Source organism: Podarcis vaucheri, assembly GCF_965113315.1.
Source record: "Podarcis vaucheri genome assembly, chromosome: 18".
Taxonomy (NCBI): Eukaryota; Metazoa; Chordata; class Lepidosauria; order Squamata; family Lacertidae; genus Podarcis; species Podarcis vaucheri.
In genome coordinates this window covers 8,307,613-8,324,279 of record NC_138756.1, presented here as the reverse complement: position 1 = coordinate 8,324,279, position 16,667 = coordinate 8,307,613, and the positions used below count along the sequence as shown (strand labels likewise).

At 50.5% G+C, this 16,667-nt stretch overlaps 1 protein-coding gene across 3 annotated transcripts in view; it reads left to right on the top strand.

Annotated features, from left to right (window-relative positions):
- The window catches only part of FBN3 (fibrillin 3), a 150,278-nt gene that overhangs the window by 131,483 nt on the left and 2,128 nt on the right, over positions 1 to 16,667 (top strand). For all 3 annotated transcript variants that reach the window (XM_082206194.1, XM_082206195.1, XM_082206196.1), the window contains 11 exons: positions 350 to 472; positions 1,392 to 1,523; positions 3,078 to 3,203; positions 4,401 to 4,607; positions 5,740 to 5,865; positions 6,618 to 6,740; positions 9,235 to 9,351; positions 10,386 to 10,514; positions 11,364 to 11,483; positions 12,933 to 13,164; positions 16,175 to 16,346. In XM_082206194.1, coding sequence (XP_082062320.1) covers positions 350 to 472; positions 1,392 to 1,523; positions 3,078 to 3,203; positions 4,401 to 4,607; positions 5,740 to 5,865; positions 6,618 to 6,740; positions 9,235 to 9,351; positions 10,386 to 10,514; positions 11,364 to 11,483; positions 12,933 to 13,164; positions 16,175 to 16,346 — 1,607 coding nt within the window. The remainder of the gene's footprint in view (positions 1 to 349; positions 473 to 1,391; positions 1,524 to 3,077; positions 3,204 to 4,400; positions 4,608 to 5,739; positions 5,866 to 6,617; positions 6,741 to 9,234; positions 9,352 to 10,385; positions 10,515 to 11,363; positions 11,484 to 12,932; positions 13,165 to 16,174; positions 16,347 to 16,667) is intronic.

The window sequence follows — 16,667 nt, the reverse complement described above, 5'->3', positions numbered from 1 at the left end:
CTGGATTTAGAAGGTAATTGGGCCAGATCCGGCCCCCAGTCCTTAGTTTGCCTAAAGGTAAAGGAACCCCCTGACCATTAGGTCCAGTTGTGGACGACTCTGGAGTTGCGGCGCTCATCTCACTTTACTGGCCGAGGGAGCCGGCGTACAGCTTCTGGGTCATGTGGCGTGGGTCCATTTTACCTTTACCTATGGTATGCAAAATGAACCACGGAAGGAGAAGAAGGGAAGTCATTGATATTTTAAGGTTGTTTGAATGAATATTTTGAAATATGAATTAGAAAATTTAATCCAAAAAATGGCTGTGGCCATCCCTTTTACCTGACCCCCATCCCTCTCTCCTGCACAGATATCAATGAGTGCGCCTTGAACCCTCTGCTCTGTGCTTTCCGCTGCATCAATGCCCTCGGCTCCTACGACTGCACCTGCCCGTCTGGCTACACACTGCGGGACGACCGGAGGATGTGCAAAGGTGAGGAGGAAGCGCAATGAAATGTTCCCTAGATTGGTTCTGCCTGTCTGCACCTTCCATTGCTACATCTGGTTCAGTGTTGCCTGCACAGGCTGGCAGTGACCCCCAAAAGAGTTCAGGCAGAGGACGTTCCCAGCCCTATATCGACGGTGGCGGGGATTTTGAACCCAGGACGTTCTGTGCGCCAAGCTGATGTCCCACCTCCGAGCCTATGCTCTCGTGCGTCTCCACCCCCATCGTTGCGCCCAGACACTGACGTCCAGATCCGAGGGCCTTCTGGTGGTTCCCTCCCTGTGAGAAGCGAGGTTACAGGGAACCAGGCAGAGGGCTTTCTTGGTGGTGGCACCCGTCCTGTGGAATGTCCTCCCGCCAGATGTCAAAGAGAACAACAACTACCAGAGTTTTAGAAGACATCTGAAGGCAGCCCTGTTTAGGGAAGCTTTTAATGTTTGATGTATTACAGTATTTTAATATTTTGTTGGAAGCCGCCCAGAGTGGTTGGGGAAGCCCAGCCAGATGGGCAGGGTTATGGTAAAGGTACAGGGACCCCTGACCATTAGGTCCAGTCGTGGCCAACTCTGGGGTTGCGGCGCTCATCTCGCTTTACTGGCTTCCGGGTCATGTGGCCAGCAGGACTGAGCTGCTTCTGGCGAACCAGAGCAGCACACGGAAACGCCATTTACCTTCCCGCTGGAGTGGTACCTATTTATCTACTTGCACTTTGATGTGCTTTCGAACTGCTAGGATGGCAGGAGCAGGGACCGAGCAACGGGAGCTCACCCCGTCACTGCGGGGATTCGAACCGCCGACCTTCTGATCGGCAAGTCCTAGGCTCTGTGGTTTAACCCACAGCGCCACCCGCGTGGGCTGGGTATAAATAATAAATTATTGTTATCATTATTTGTCCCTTTCCCTGCAGATTTGGACGAATGCGCCGAAGGCATGCACGACTGCGAATCGCATGGCATGATGTGCAAGAACCTCATCGGAACTTTCGCCTGCATCTGCCCCCCTGGGATGCAGCGTCGGCCTGATGGCGAAGGCTGCACAGGTGGCCCCCTTTTCACTGATTTCTTTTCAAAGAAGCCACAGCATTCTAGTCCTCATTACTGCGATGGAAACACGCGGGCAGGACCCTGAATTTTTGGGTCCAGAAGGGCCCTTTATTTATTTGCCTATTCCATTGCCATGAAGTCCTTCCACCTCGCCCCTCTTTACTGAACGAAGGGATATTTGGACGGAACTTTGGGGGCATCTCGTATCGCGCTTGACCACAACTGCATACATAACGTAAAGGCTACATAAAAAAATTCCTTCCAGTAGCACCTTCAATCTCCCAGGACATTCTATACAAGATCTCAAAGTAGCTGTTTTACTACAAAGGAATTTCAGAAATAGACTGGAAAGAGAAGCTGCTGAATTGCAACTCATTACCAAACTTAAAACCATGGAGAGACCTGGTCTGAACAAAGACATTGGATTCTTATCTCATTATACATGACTAAGCCATTTTTCACCTTCTCACCCCTTGCCTTTTCCTGTAGGACCTATTGCAGTCGTTAAGAGTCGTCAACAGGCTCATCTCAGCTATCTGCCAATCTCCCGTTCCCACCACCCTTCTGAGTAATACCCCTCCCCACCTTCTCACTATATAGAAGGATCTGGCAACTTCTGTTTCAGTGTATCTGAAGAAGTGTGCATGCACACGAAAGCTCATACCAAGAACTAACTTACTTGGTCTTTAAGGTGCTACTGGAAGGATTTTTTTTTATTTTGACTATGGCAGACCAACACGGCTACCTATCTGTAAAGGCTACATTTAAAAGAAACGGGCACTTGGTGGAATATAAATGTCTTGTTTCTACCTTTTGCCTTTGGGAAGTTCTGTATAATTTCATATCATCATCAATCTTTATTCCGGTCCAGAGACCCAACAAATCGTTACAAAGCAATACACAATTCAGACAACCTACCTCCAGGTTAAACAAGCATTTTGTTCAGAAGATAGGGATCGCTGGTTCTTGCAACCACCAATAAAAACTTTGCCACTGCTAATGTTCTAGCGTTTGTCCGGTCTTCCAATAGGAACCTGACATAGCGAGCCTCTGATTTTCCCAGGAAAGGTACCAGCAAGGGTAATATCAGTTCAGCCCTGGCTTGCTCATATTTTGCACAGTGCAACAAAATATGTTTTATGGAATCAATGTCTTGAGCACACGAGCAAAGTCTGTCCTGGTAGGGGACTCCTCTCAACCTGCCAGCCAACACTGCAGAAGGAAAGACGTTTAGTCTGGCTTTGGTGAAAAGCCTTCGATAGTTTGGTACTATCATAACGGAGCGCGTTACTTCTGGGTTTCGCTGCTCGCACATGCACAGACGGTCAAAACGATGTCACGCGCATGTGCAGAAGCGGCAAATCGTGACCTGTGGACGCGGGTTGCGTTCACTTCTGGATGCAAACGGGGCTCCGGAACGGATTACGTTCGCATCCAGAGGTACCACTGTATAGTTTAACCTCGTGGCCACTGAACCGGCCCATAACAAACGTGAAGCTCACTCTTTCTCCCACTTCTAACCTCCTCCCTTCGTTCCTTGCTGCCCTCAGATGAGAACGAGTGCCGGAGCAAGCCAGGGATTTGCCCCAACGGGCGCTGTGTCAATTCCGTGGGCAGCTACCAATGCGACTGCAACGAAGGCTTCCAGAGCAGCCCCTCCGGCACCGAGTGCCTTGGTAAGCGATAACGGTTCTCGCCCGGCAGCTTCCCCTTGAGCTTTCGGTTGCAGTCGTCTCGTGGTGGCCTCGATGAGGTGGCTGCAGTCGTCACAGGATAGCCTGGTTGTGTTTCCAGCTCGTAGGCGTTGCGTTGGAAGCACTGGGGGAGTTTGACCTTCTCCTCTTCCTGAGGGGAGAGAATTGAGGGCAGAGGCAGATTTGGGAGGGTTGAGAGGACTGTGCCATTGGCTCCGCCCCCTGTGACATCAGGTTCCGCCTCTAAGCCACCAGACATAATGAGGCTCCGCCCATCAGTGTCACTCTCCCATGGGCGCCACTAGGCAGCATTGTAGGGGGTTGGGGTAAAGGTAAAGGTAAAGGGACCCCTGACCATTAGGTCCAGTCGTGGCCAACTCTGGGGTTGCAGCACTCATCTCGCTTTATTGGCCGAGAGAGCCGGCGTACGGCTTCCGGGTCATGTGGCCAGCAGGACTAAGCTGCTTCTGGCGAACCAGAGCAGCGCACGGAAAGACGTTTACCTTCCCGCCGGAGTGGTACCTATTGATCTACTTGCACTTTGATGTGCTTTTGAACTTCTAGGTTGGCAGGAGCAGGGACTGAACAACGGGGGCTCACCCTGTCATAGGGATTCAAACCACCGACCTTCTGATCGGCAAGTCCTAGGCAGGGGGGTGACCAGAGGACCCTTTGGTTCCCTCCCATGCTCTCCCCAGCTCTCATCCCATCTAGAGTTTGGTCCCACTGCAGGTTCGGTGGCACACTCTGCTAACAGCCTACAGTTGCCTAGCGTGGGTTACCGGTGCCCGGGACAAGACCAGTATTGTTCTGCCAACCTGTAACGGCACCAGCATGGCAATTGCAGCCCTGCCCACCTTCTTGATCAGCCCCCGCCCTCCATTTCTCCCTTTCCAACTTCAGTTTGATGCGGATAGCAGCCATCGGAAGAATTTGAAAACGAAACATTAATATAAACACCCAAACAAAATATGTGCCTTTGACCTGATGGAAGAACCGAAGGTTTGGGGAGGGGGGAAAGAGTGGAAATTGAGGGACTCCCTGACTCTTGAGAGAGGCACAGACGGAGGGTGTGCTGTTTTTTCCCCCTTTTGAAATTTTTGCTCCTGGTAATTTTGTGCCCGGGGCACACACTCCGCTACGCCACTGACTGCCGATTTTTTCCTCTCCCCTTCCCAGACACCCGCCAAGGATTCTGCTTCACCGAGGTGCTGCAGACCATGTGCCAGATGTCCTCGACCAACCGGCACCAGGTCACGAAATCGGAGTGCTGCTGCAACGGAGGGCGGGGTTGGGGGCCCCAGTGCGAACTCTGCCCCTTTCCTGCCACCGCCCAGTACAAGAAAATGTGCCCGCATGGGCCAGGCTATGCAACCGACGGGAGAGGTGAGCCTGTCAAGCTGGGCCCCTGGGGGTCTTCCCCTAGCACCCGCAAAGTCTCTGAGCCCCCCCCCACGCTCCCCCCGACCGCAACTGGCTTTGCATTGGTGATGATCCTAACCTAAGGTTATCAGATCTTTTTCAAAGAATCTGGGGACACTTTTTTTTTTGAAAAGAGAAAAAAACAGTTATTAAAAAAATTGTTTTTTTAAAAAAAGAAATAATATATTCTCGTCTGCGGCCAGTTGGCCAGGTGGCGGGGCGCGCTCGATTTGGGTTGTGTGTGGGGGTCAGCGGTTCCCCCAGTTGACGTGCCGGGCGTCCCCGGTTCCGCCTTGGCAGTGGCAGCGGCAATCTCAGCAACCCGGAGCCAGACTGGTAGCGCAGTTGGCTCTGGCTGCTTCAAGAGCTGCTCGCTGCCATGGCGCCATTTTGCCTCACCGGAAGTCCCCATATGATGTGTCTTGTGCCGTTGAACCAATCACACAACATTCATTCCCTACCTACGGGACCGCCTCTCCCGGTATGCCCCACGGAGAGCCTCAAGGTCCATAAATAGCAACACCCCAGTGGTCCCGGGCCCTAAGGAAGTTAGATTAACTTCAACCAGAGCCAGGGCCTTCTCAACACTGGCTCCGGCCTGGTGGAACGCTCTGTCTCGTGAGACCAGGGCCCTGCAGGATCTGATCTCTTTCCGCAGGGCCTGTAAGACAGAGTTGTTCCACCTGGCCTTTGGCTTAGAATCAGTCTGATTCCCTCCCTCTCTTTCTTTTTGCTTTTTCATTTCTCCTCCTGTGATGAGGCTTCATTTTAATATTTTAATGTTTGAATATTTTAATGTTGTGTTTTTATCTTGTTTTTAAGTTCTATTCATTCAACTTGTTTTTATTATTGCTTGTTAGCTGCCCTGAGGCCGGTCTTGGCTGGGGAGGGCGGGGTATAAATAAAAATTATTATTATTATTATTATTACTACTACTACTACTACTACTACTACTAAATCTACAACACATAAAATATAAATCCGGGGACATTATATGAAATCTGGGGACATTTGTAAATCCGGGGACTATCCCCGGGAAACGGGGACATCTGGTAACCATATCCTAACCATCGGCTCCTTTCCTCTCCCGCTGCAGACATTGACGAGTGCAGAGTCCTGCCCAACCTCTGCAAACATGGCCAGTGCATCAACAGCATGGGTTCGTTCCGCTGCCACTGCCGGTTAGGCTACACCAACGATATCACCGGCACATCTTGCCAGGGTAAGGGTTTTCGCGGAAGCAGGCAGCCTGGCTCGAGCCAGCAGTCAGTTTTGGGTTTTGGGAAACCCATTCCTTCAGTCCGGCTGGTCAATTTAGATAAAATGATAATAAAATAATGGGAATGCGGAGAGGGCCTTCTCGGTCGTGGCTGCTCCCAGGGAACTATGGAACTCCCTGCCTAGAGAAGTTAGACGGGCTTCCTCTTTGTTGTCCAGCCAGGAGCTGAACACCTTTTTATTCCAACATGCCTTTAGGAACGGACTCTTTTTAAGGAAAGGGCTGCTGCTGCGATGTTTTCATTGCTGTTTTTATCTGTATTTTTCATGGGTCTGTCATATACAGTCGTACCTCGGAAGTCGAACACCTTGCGAGTCGAACGCTTTGGCTCCTGAACGCCGCAAACCCAGAAGTGAGTGTTCTGGTTTGCGAACGTTCTTTGGCACCCAAACATCCGACACGGCTTCCGATTGGCTGCAGGAGCTTCCTGCAGCCAATCGGAAGCCGCACCTTGGTTTCTGAACATTTTAGAAGTCGAACGGTCTTCCAGAAAGGATTCCGTTCAACTTCCAAGGTACAACCAATTCTATTGGTGTTTGATTGCACTTCGGTGTTTCTATGTTTTCATCTTTTTCTGTTTTGTCGTTGGTTTTGTACTTTGGAAACTGCCTGGGGGAAAAGCAGGACATTATTATTATTATTATTATTATTATTATTATTATTATTGCTGCTTTATCATATTCGCTTCACCGTAGACCTAGACGAGTGCAACCAGTCGCCCAAGCCATGCAACTTCATCTGCAAGAACACGGAAGGAAGCTTCCAGTGTTCCTGCCCCCGAGGTTACATCCTGCAAGAAGACGGAAAGACCTGCAAAGGTAACTAAAATTTGGGGGAGAAGCTGGGGTGCCAAATGGATTTGATCTTTGCAAACACCAGCTGCCTCTGGAAGGCCCTAGGATCCACACTATAGCTGTCAACTGTCCCTTATTTGGCGGGAAAGCCCCTTATCCCAGCACCATGTCCCGCTGCTGTCCCTTATTGATGATGTCCCTTAAATTTCCCGGGTTTCAAAGGAAGCAGCTCCTCTCCCTCCCTCCCTGCCGGCCAGGGAGGAGGGAGGCTCCAACTGTGTTGCTTGGCTGCGTTGCTCACCTGGCCCCCTGTAACTTGGCTTCTCGCAGTGAGGGAACTGCCAGAAGGCCCTCGGAGCTGGACCTCAATGTCCGGGTAGAACGATGGGGGTGGAGACGCTCCTTCAGATATACTGGACCGAGGCCGTTTAGGGCTTTAAAGGTCAGCACAAACACTTTGAATTGTGCTCGGAAACGTACTGGGAGCCAATGTAGGTCTTGCAAGACCGGTGTTATATGGTCTCAGCAGCTGCCCCCAGTCCCCAGTCTAGCTGCCACGTTCTGGATTAGTTGTAGTTTCCGGGTCACCTTCAAAGGGAGCCCCACGTAGAGCGCATTGCAGTAATAGCTTTTTAACAGCACAATGGTCTTCCTCTGGAGGTTGTGGACTCTCCTTCCTCAGAGGTTTTCAAGCAGAGGTTGGACAGCTGTCTGTCAGGGGTGCTTGAGCCGAGATTGCTGCCTTGCAGGGGGTTGGACTAGATGACCGCCGGGGCCCCTTCCACCTCTACAATTCTATGATTGTCAAAAGTGCACTTACAAGTTAGGAAAAGGCATAACCACTCGCCAGAGACCAGTGGCGGCATCAGCGGCTTCAGCAGCTGCCCAGAGTGTTACAATTCCTGCTCTTTGATTGCAGTCACAGGATTGTTGTCTATCACATGATGGTGTATGTTTTGACTCCACAGAGTGGGAAGTGACGGAGACAGGATGTTTGTATCATTGTGTTCCGTGAAGTGGGACTCTTGTCCTTTTTTCTTTTTCTCTTTGCTGTCCGATGCTAGAGAGAGAGAGGGAGCCATGTTGCAGTGCTCCGTGTGTGTTTATATGTAAATAAAGTAGATTAGCCAAAATGCCGAGTTGCTGAGGTCTGTTACGCAAGCTGCGCAAATTCTGCAGATCCCTAAGTGTGCCGGTGTCGGTTGGCATCGGTCGCTGTGATGTTCAGGCTGAAGAAATCTTCTGAAGCTCCCGAACGATCGACCAAGAGAGAGAGAACATGCCAGTTGGGCATGTGTCTCTGCCAGGGTCCTTACTCAAGCTCCTGACACAGAGGACTCCCCAGGAGAGGGGAGAAGAGAGGAGGCCGAGGGAACGCTCCGCAAGGGCGGGTGTTTGAAAAAGGGGTGAGGGGCTGCAGCTCTGCAGGCAAGGGGGGACATAACTGGGCTCCTGAGCCCCACAGGGTTGCCACAGAAAGAAAGTTCAAGGGAGCCATGAACTCAAAAAGGTTGAAAACCTCTGCATTAAAGGGTACCATCCATTCATCAATATCAGTCTCTTGGTCACTGTTAGGGTGTCCTCGTTGTCCTTTCCCCAGTCTTGAGAGGTAGGGAAGTTGACAGATCCGTCCCTCTGTAGTCTCGCCTCAACCCAGCCTCTGTAGGGTGAGGGCGATAGCTCCAGAGAGGGAGTGGTGCAGGAAAAACAACTTACTCCCTAACTCAAAGAAAACGAAAGAGATCTTTGTGGACTTTAGGAAATGTAAATTGAATATTCAGCCACTTATTATTGAGGGGAAGTGCGTGGAGCAGGTCTCGGTGTTTCGATTTCTGGGAATGGAGTTGAGAGACGACCTAACCTGGGGAGAAAACAGCAAAGACCTGGTGAAGAGAGCACAGCAGAGGTTATATGTTCCGAGAATCCTCCGGAAAAACAATCCCTCAAAGGACCCGTTGATGGCATTTTACCATTGTACTGTGGAGAGTGTATTAACTTATGGTCTCTGTGTGTGGTTTGGGAGCTGCACAGCCAGGGAAAAAACAACGCTGTCCAGGGTTGTAAAGACTGCGGAGAGAATAATTGGGCGCACTCTTCCCACCTTGGATCAAATCTATGCTGTCAGGTGCCATAAGAAAGCGGCAGAGATAGCGCATGATAGTGCGCACCCCAGAAATGATCTCTGTCAGCTTCTGCCTTCTGGAAGAAGGTATTGGGTTATAAAGGCCAGGACTAGCCGCCTGAGAAACAGTTTCTACGCAAATGCAATTCTGGTTCTAAACGCAGCATAAGGGGTCTCTATAGTATAGTGTATTTTAAAATGGGGTTTCAGAGTTTTTAGGGGGTTTTGAATGTTTTATGTAGTTTATGTAGTTTTATGTAGTTTTTATGTAGTATTTATGTAGATTCATGTAGTTTTTCAATTTCATTGTTCTGCATGGGATAATGACAATAAAGATATCATATATCGTATATATATCGTACATCGTAACTCAGCTCGTTTTCTTTACGAATCCAGACCTCGACGAGTGTTCCACAAAGCAACACAACTGCCAGTTCCTCTGTGTCAACGTCATCGGGGGCTTCAACTGCAAGTGCCCCCCTGGTTTCACCCAGCACCACTCTTCCTGCATCGGTGAGTTCCCCTGGTGCTCTCCCAAAGGCAAGGGCGAACCTTTCCTGGGATGCTTGTTCACAAAGAGAAATAAATCTGCAGGTCTTACTGCACACATTTGCGCGTAGCCTGTAGTTCACCCCTCGGCCCCCTGATTCCTGGACTTAACCATCCATGGGTCCTTTACCTTTGACCTTTTCATCTGCTCCATGCTGGCTTCAGGTCCGTTCACCTGCCGCTACCCTATAATGTAACCTCTGCAAGGCATTCCACCCACAGGCCAACAGCATGAGCAATGCAGGAGTGCTTACCAGGAAAACATACCGTATTTTTTGCTCTAGAAGACTCACTTTTTCCCTCCTAAAAACTAAGGGGAAATGTGTGTGCGAATGCAGGCTGCGCAACTATCCCAGAAGGCAGAACAGCAAGAGGGATTGCTGCTTTCGCTGCGCAGCGATCCCTCTTGCTGTTCTGAGAGCCAGTGTGGTGTAGTGGTTAAGAGCGGTGGACTCGTAATCTGGTGAACCGGGTTCGCTTCCCCGCTCCTCCACATGCAGCTGCTGGGTGACCTTGGGCCAGTCACACTTCTTTGAAGTCTCTCAGCCCCACTCACCTCACAGAGTGTTTGTTGTGGGGGAGGAAGGGAAAGGAGAATGTTAGCCGCTTTGAGACTCCTTAAAGGGAGTGAAAGGCAGGATATCAAATCCAAACTCTTCTTCTTCTTCTTCTGTTCTGGCTTCTGAGATTCAGAATCCCCCCCCCCCCTTATTTTCCTCCTCCAAAAACTAGGTGCATCTTGTGGTCTGGTGCATCTTATAGAGCGAAAAATAGGGTATATCTCAAGCAAGCGAGCCAAGCCGCACGCTCCATTACGAAGCCACAGATTCCCCACTGCCACCACACTGCAGTCCAGTTTGGCAACCCTTTGCAATTGGGCCAATACGGGGGCTTTGTTGGACTGTGCTTGTGTCTACTATAGATGGGGCTAATACGTGCCTTTTTGTTGTTGTTCATGAGATCTCTCTTCTTTGCCCCCCCCCCTTCTCCTCCTGCAGATAACAACGAGTGCACAGCGCAGCCCACCTTGTGCGGGGTCAAAGGGCAGTGCCTAAACACCCCTGGGAGCTACAACTGCGAGTGTCAGAAAGGGTTTGCCCTCGACACCGCTGGAAGTAGTTGCGAAGGTATGTGTGGACACAGGGAATGGTCTAAAATCCCATGGCAATAACACACAAAGCTAGACCGTTTTCCCCACGCTAAGCCAACCCAAACTCCGGGGAAAACAAAGAGAATTCCATGCTACGGATCATGAGAAAAGGAGCTGAAAATATAGCAGCCGATATTTTGTGCAAACCTACGGTGAAGTCACTTTTGGTTGTTGTTGTTTTCCCAATATCACTTTTATTCTCCAAAAGTGTTTCAAAGTATTTATCATTATATAGGTTTTTTTTAAAAAAACACCAAATTGTCTTCGGACCAATATATCATTGCTGACCATCTCATGTTTTGTTCCCCGTTCAAACAGCAGCTTATACGATTTAGAAATAAATTTCTCATGGTTTTCCAACCATCTCATTTCAAAATCAGACCTTTGAACAAAGGTGGAGCCACCGTTCTGGTGGTCTCAGAGAAGGTATCGAAGCGTAGAGGAAGCATAGATCAGAATAATCTGGGGCCTTGTTGTGTGAAACTGCCGGGCCACCGAAAATTGCACAACCTGACTTTGCGATCAAATCACACCTAAAATCACAGGCAGGCTGGAAGTAGCCAGAGACATTCTCCCTCTGTCAGGAACCATCCAGTGGAACTGGAAATTCAAGACAAAAGGGGGAGAGTTGGTGAATAGTCCTCACCACTTCCTGCTGTAGTGAGTTCCACAGGTTAACCACATGCCGTGTGACTTCTTCCTCAGTGGCTAGAATGTCCCACCAACCAGCACTCCAATGGTTGTTGTAAAACAACCACTACAGGCCTATGAGTCTATGATTTTCCCCACCTAAAGCATGATCTCTCCCTCCCTCCACGGTGCGCAGATGTCGACGAATGTGACGGGAACCACCGGTGCCAACACGGGTGTCAGAACGTCCTGGGAGGGTACCGCTGCGGCTGCCCCCAGGGATACGTCCAGCATTATCAGTGGAATCAGTGTGTAGGTAAGAGAACCACTGGGGGGCTGGGTGGAAAGGGACGATAAGGGAGGCTCAACACACCTTGAAAGCCCTAAATGCCCCCTCAGCCCTGTAGACCTGAAGGAGCGTCTCCACCCCCATCGTTCTGCCCGGACACTGAGGTCCAGCCCTGAGGGCCTTCTGGCAGTTTCCCCCACTGCAAGAAGTAAAGTTACAGGGAATCAGGCAGAGGGCCTTCTCGGTGGTGGCGCCTTCCCTGCGGAATGCTCTCCCATCAGACGTCAAGGAGATAAGCAATTCTTTGACTTCTTAGAAGACATCTGAAGGCAGCCCTGTATAGGGAAGTTTTAAAAGTTTGATGTTTTGTGGTGTTTTTATATGTGCTGGGAGCAACCCAGAGAGACTGGGGCAATCCAGTCAGATGGGCGGGGGTACTAAGAATAATAACAAACAACATAATATACTAAACATAAGCGTAGTAGTAATAATAATAATAGTTGTTCTGGTGTTGTTGTTTTGTTAAGATAAAATAAAATTATTATTATTATTATTACTAGTATTATTATTTTCCAACATGTGTTTGGAATATTTTTAGACATTTTTGCTAGTTCAAGTGGTGTTAAGTACCACCTAAATATTATTTTCATCTAGCTGTCTTTCAAAGTGTAAAGGTAAAGGTCACCCTGACCGTTAGGTCCAGTCACGGACAACTCTGGGGTTGCGGTGCTCATCTCGCTTTATTGGCTGAGGGAGCCGGCGTAAAGCTTCCGGGTCACGTGGCCAGCAGGACTAAGCCGCTTCTGGCGAACCAGAGCAGCGCACGGAAACGCCGTTTACCTTCCCGCCGGAGCAGTACCTATTTATCTACTTGCACTTTTGTGCTTTCGAACTGCTAGGTGGGCAGGAGCAGGGACCGAGCAACGGGAGCTCACCCCATTGCAGGGATTCGAACCGCCGACCTTCTGATCGGCAAGTCCTAGGCTCTGTGGTTTAGACCACAGCGCCACCCACGTCCCTTTTCAAAGTATAACATGCAGTAAATGCCCAACCTTCCATAGTTTCTCCCATGCGGTAATCATCTTATCATCATCATCATACCCCACTCATCTGATGAGTGGCTTCCAGCATATATAAAAACATAATAAACCATGAAGCATTTAAAAAAACGCACCAGTCGTATTAGTATTATCAGAGAGCACCTGCTTGGTGTGCAGAAAGCAGGGTCTGCCCAACGGATTTCGCCGCCTGAGGCAAAACCGGAAGGTGCTGCCCCTGCCAAAGCCTTGTGGCAGCAGCTTCCAGGTTCTGGCAAGGTTTTGTCCATTAGTCACCACTTCTCTGACGGCGCCCCTTGGATTCCAACCCCAAAGGCGGATGCCTCGGTCTGCCTGATGTACGGGCCGGCCCTGCCAGAAGGTCCTGGGTCAAGGGGCCCTTGTATAACCAGCCTTATAACCACCCTTTCGGCTGCAGACGAGAACGAGTGCTCCAGCTCCACGGCCTGCGGCTCGGCTTCTTGCTACAACACCCTGGGGAGTTTCAAATGCATCTGCCCGTCTGGCTTCGACTTCGACCAGGCCTTCGGGGGCTGCCAGGATGTGAACGAATGTGCCGCGGGCGGGAGCCCCTGTAGCTATGGCTGCTCCAACACAGAAGGCGGCTACTTGTGCGGGTGCCCAACCGGGTACTTCCGGGCAGGGCAGGGGTAAGTTCAGCAACGCCGGCAGCCTCCGATTCATGGAGCAAAACAATTGGACCTACAAGCGGGAGTCTGTACCTGTGTTTGGGGGTGGAGTTTGGCTTCCTCCGACCTTAGCCCCTCCAAATGGAGGGCCGAGGGATCTTGCAATGCGCTCCATCATACAGTGATTGAAGGTCAATGTCAGGGATGGCCCCAGCGAAAGGGAGTTGTGGGCAGAACCCACCAGGGACATGGATGATGGGAGCTGAAGTGGTTTGTGGGAAAGGGGGGGAAAACTGAAGTGGACCTAGAATCATAGAATTGTCGTGTTGGAAGGGACCCTGAGGGTCATCCAGTCCAACCCCCCTGCAATCTCAGCTAAAGCATCCAGGACAGATGGCCATCACAGATGGCCTCCAAGGAAGGAGAGTTCACTGGCTTTCAAGGCAGTTTGTTCCACTTGCTGTCAGAAAGTTCTTCCTGAAGTTTAGCCTTCACCTCCTTCCTTGTCATTTGAATCCATTGCTTCTGGGGGTCCCGTCCTCCAGAGCAGGAGAAAATAAGCTTGCTCCCTCTTCCGTATGACAACCCTTGAGATATTGGAAGATGGCTCAAATATCTGTGCTGGGCCCGGGGGTATCCCGAGTAACGCAGTCCAGGTCCGGTCCCGAATCCAAGGGTTCTGCGAGGAATCAGTCCGACAGGGGCAAGGCAGGACACAAGGCAGGAAACCAGGCAAGGTCAAGGCAGGAAACCAGGCAAGATCACAGGCAGGTTCTAGCAAACATCAACGTTGCTCCCGCAACCTGGGACAGGGTCCAGCAGCCTTTTATCTCTGTCGGGGTAACGGCCGGTCCTGATCCCCCAGCGACTCACCTCCCTGTCTCGCCCGAAGGCGAGCACTCCTCCTGCGAGTACTCAGGTCTCTCCTTCTCTCAGACCTCAGTCTCTGCAGCTCGGGAGACGTCAGTGGGTTACTAGACCCAGGGGCCGCCTCAGCCTCCCCTGACCCGACCGGTAGTGGAGCAGCTGTAAGCGATGGCCCAGCTGAAGGCAACGAGGTCATCCCCACATCTGGAGCCAGGGCAAGCTCAGGCCCCTGAATCAGCCCAGCTGGTGCTTGTTGCAGGGGAACCTGCGCAGACTGGGACTCTTCAGGATCAGGCCCCAGACTAGGTTCAGATGAGGCAAAGGATCTGGTGCGGACTGAGACTCCTCTAGCTCTGAGTCCAAGCCAGAGTCCTAGGCCATCACAATATCTCCCTCTCAGTCTTCTCTTCTCCAGAAGAAGAGAAGAAGAGTTTGGATTTGATATCTCGCCTTTCACTCCCCTTCAGGAGTCTCAAAGCGGCTAACAATCTCCTTTCCCTTCCTCCCCCACAACAAACACTCTGGGAGGTGAGTGGGGCTGAGAGACTTCACAGAAGTGTGACTGGCCCAAGGTCACCCAGCAGCTGCATGTGGAGGAGCGGAGACGCGAACCCGGTTACCCAGATTACGTGACTACCGCTCTTAACCACTACACCACACTAAACATACCCAGATCCTTCAACCGTTCCTCATCAGGTTTGGTTTCCAGACCCTGGATCACTCCCATCACCCTCCTCTGAACACCTTCCAGCTTGTCAATCTCCTTTTTAACTTGTGGTGCCCAGAACTGGACACAGGACTCCAGGCAGGGTCTGACAACAGAAGAACAGAGCGGGACTATTACGTCTGGACACTATACTTGTGTTGATGCAGCCTAGAATAGCATTAGCCTTTTTTGCTGCTGCATCACACGGTTGACTCATGCTCCGCTTGTGGTCTGGAAACCAAGCCTTATGAGGAACGGTTGAAGGAGCTGTTTAGCCTGGAAAACATTTCAACGTCTGTTTCATTTTAGTTTCACTTTCGTTTTACATCCTTTTAGTTTCACTTTCGTTTTACATTCACTTCTGGTTTATGCACTTCTTTTGGCTGCCCTGGTTTCTTTTTTTAAATCATCTTTATTAATTTAAATTACACACATATACAATGAATTTACAATCTCATATTGCAAGAAGAAAATTAAAGGGGGGAAAGCAATTAAGAAAGAAAAAAGAAGAAAATACAAAAGAAGAAAAAAAGAAAAAACAGATTTACATGCATTAAAAAAACATAATCTTCCTTGTTAACACTTAAAAAAACACCTAAATAAAAAGACTTCTGACAAGACGAGGCTGCCCTGATTTCAGTGGGAAGGCCCAGCCTGCCTTCTGCTGCCTCACAACGTCGGTGTTTTCTATCCAAATATTTGCAGGCCTTTCTGAGACACCCCCGGGGGGACTCCAGCTGACAAATGTCAGGGGAAGAGAAGCTGTTTATTGCACAGTTTCTCAAAAGAGTTACACCCTGTCAACTTGCCCTTACTTTAAATGGTGAGACTGCCTCACTGTTCAGAAAAGCACAGTTTGGAAAGACGGAAGCGAGTGCGAGTCCCTGACATAGCTGTCAACCGTCCCTTGTTTGGCGGGAAAGTCCCTTATCCCAACGCTGTGTCCTGCTGCTGTCCCTTATTGATGGTGTCCCTTAAATTTCCCGGGTTTCAAAGGAAGCAGCTCCTCTCCCTCCCTCCCTGCCGGCCAGGGAGGAGGGAGGCTCCAACTGTGTTGCTTGGCTGCGTTGCTCACCCAATAAGGAGTCTAAGAACGACTGGGGGGTGGAGCTTGCATGCCTTGTGCCGATCAAATCGGCCGCATTGCTTGGGGACTCGCCTTTGCTCAGCGCTTCCCAGCGGAGAGGTGACGGTGGTTTTCCTTGCTGCGTCCCCTTTGCTGGGTTGCTGCGCTGTGGGAACCACCGCTTGAGGCTTCGTTTGGCTGCTGGCTGGGCTTTCTGCCTTTGGCTCGGAGGGGCTCAAAAGTTGAACATACCTGTGTTCAGAAAACCCCTTATTTTGGCTGCTGATCCCTTATTTTCGAGGCTTCTGGTCCCTTATTTTCAAATCTGGAAGTTGACAGCTATGGTCCCTGACAATCCCCTCTCTGCTGCTTGCTTGCTTTTTGAACTGCAGGCACTGTGTATCTGGGCTAGGGTTTGGCAAGGAAGCTTACCTCCCAGCGCCCCTGGAGGAGGAAGATGAGGAGAATCTGCTGTCGCCCGAAGCCTGTTACGAGTGCAAGATCAACGGCTACCCCAAGAGAGGGCGTCACCGGAGGAGCGTCAATGACACCAACGAGCACCAGGTATTTGGGGAGGGGAAGGTGGCGGGCGGAGGGAGAGAGATGGGGCACCTCATAGCCGAGCAGAGATGCTCTTGGGACTGGCCTTCCCAAACTCGCCTGCTCTCGCTTCCAAAGTGGAACTGGTGCCCGAGGAATATTGCAGATACAGCGGTACCTCGGTTTTCGAACGTAATCCGTTCCGGAAGACTGTTCAACTTCCGAAACATTCGAAAACCGAAGCATTTACTTCCGGAAGCGTTTACTTCTGGAAAACTCAATACGGAAGCCGCGTGGCACATTTGACTTCTGAAAAGCGATCAAAAACCGAAGCAGTTGCTTCCT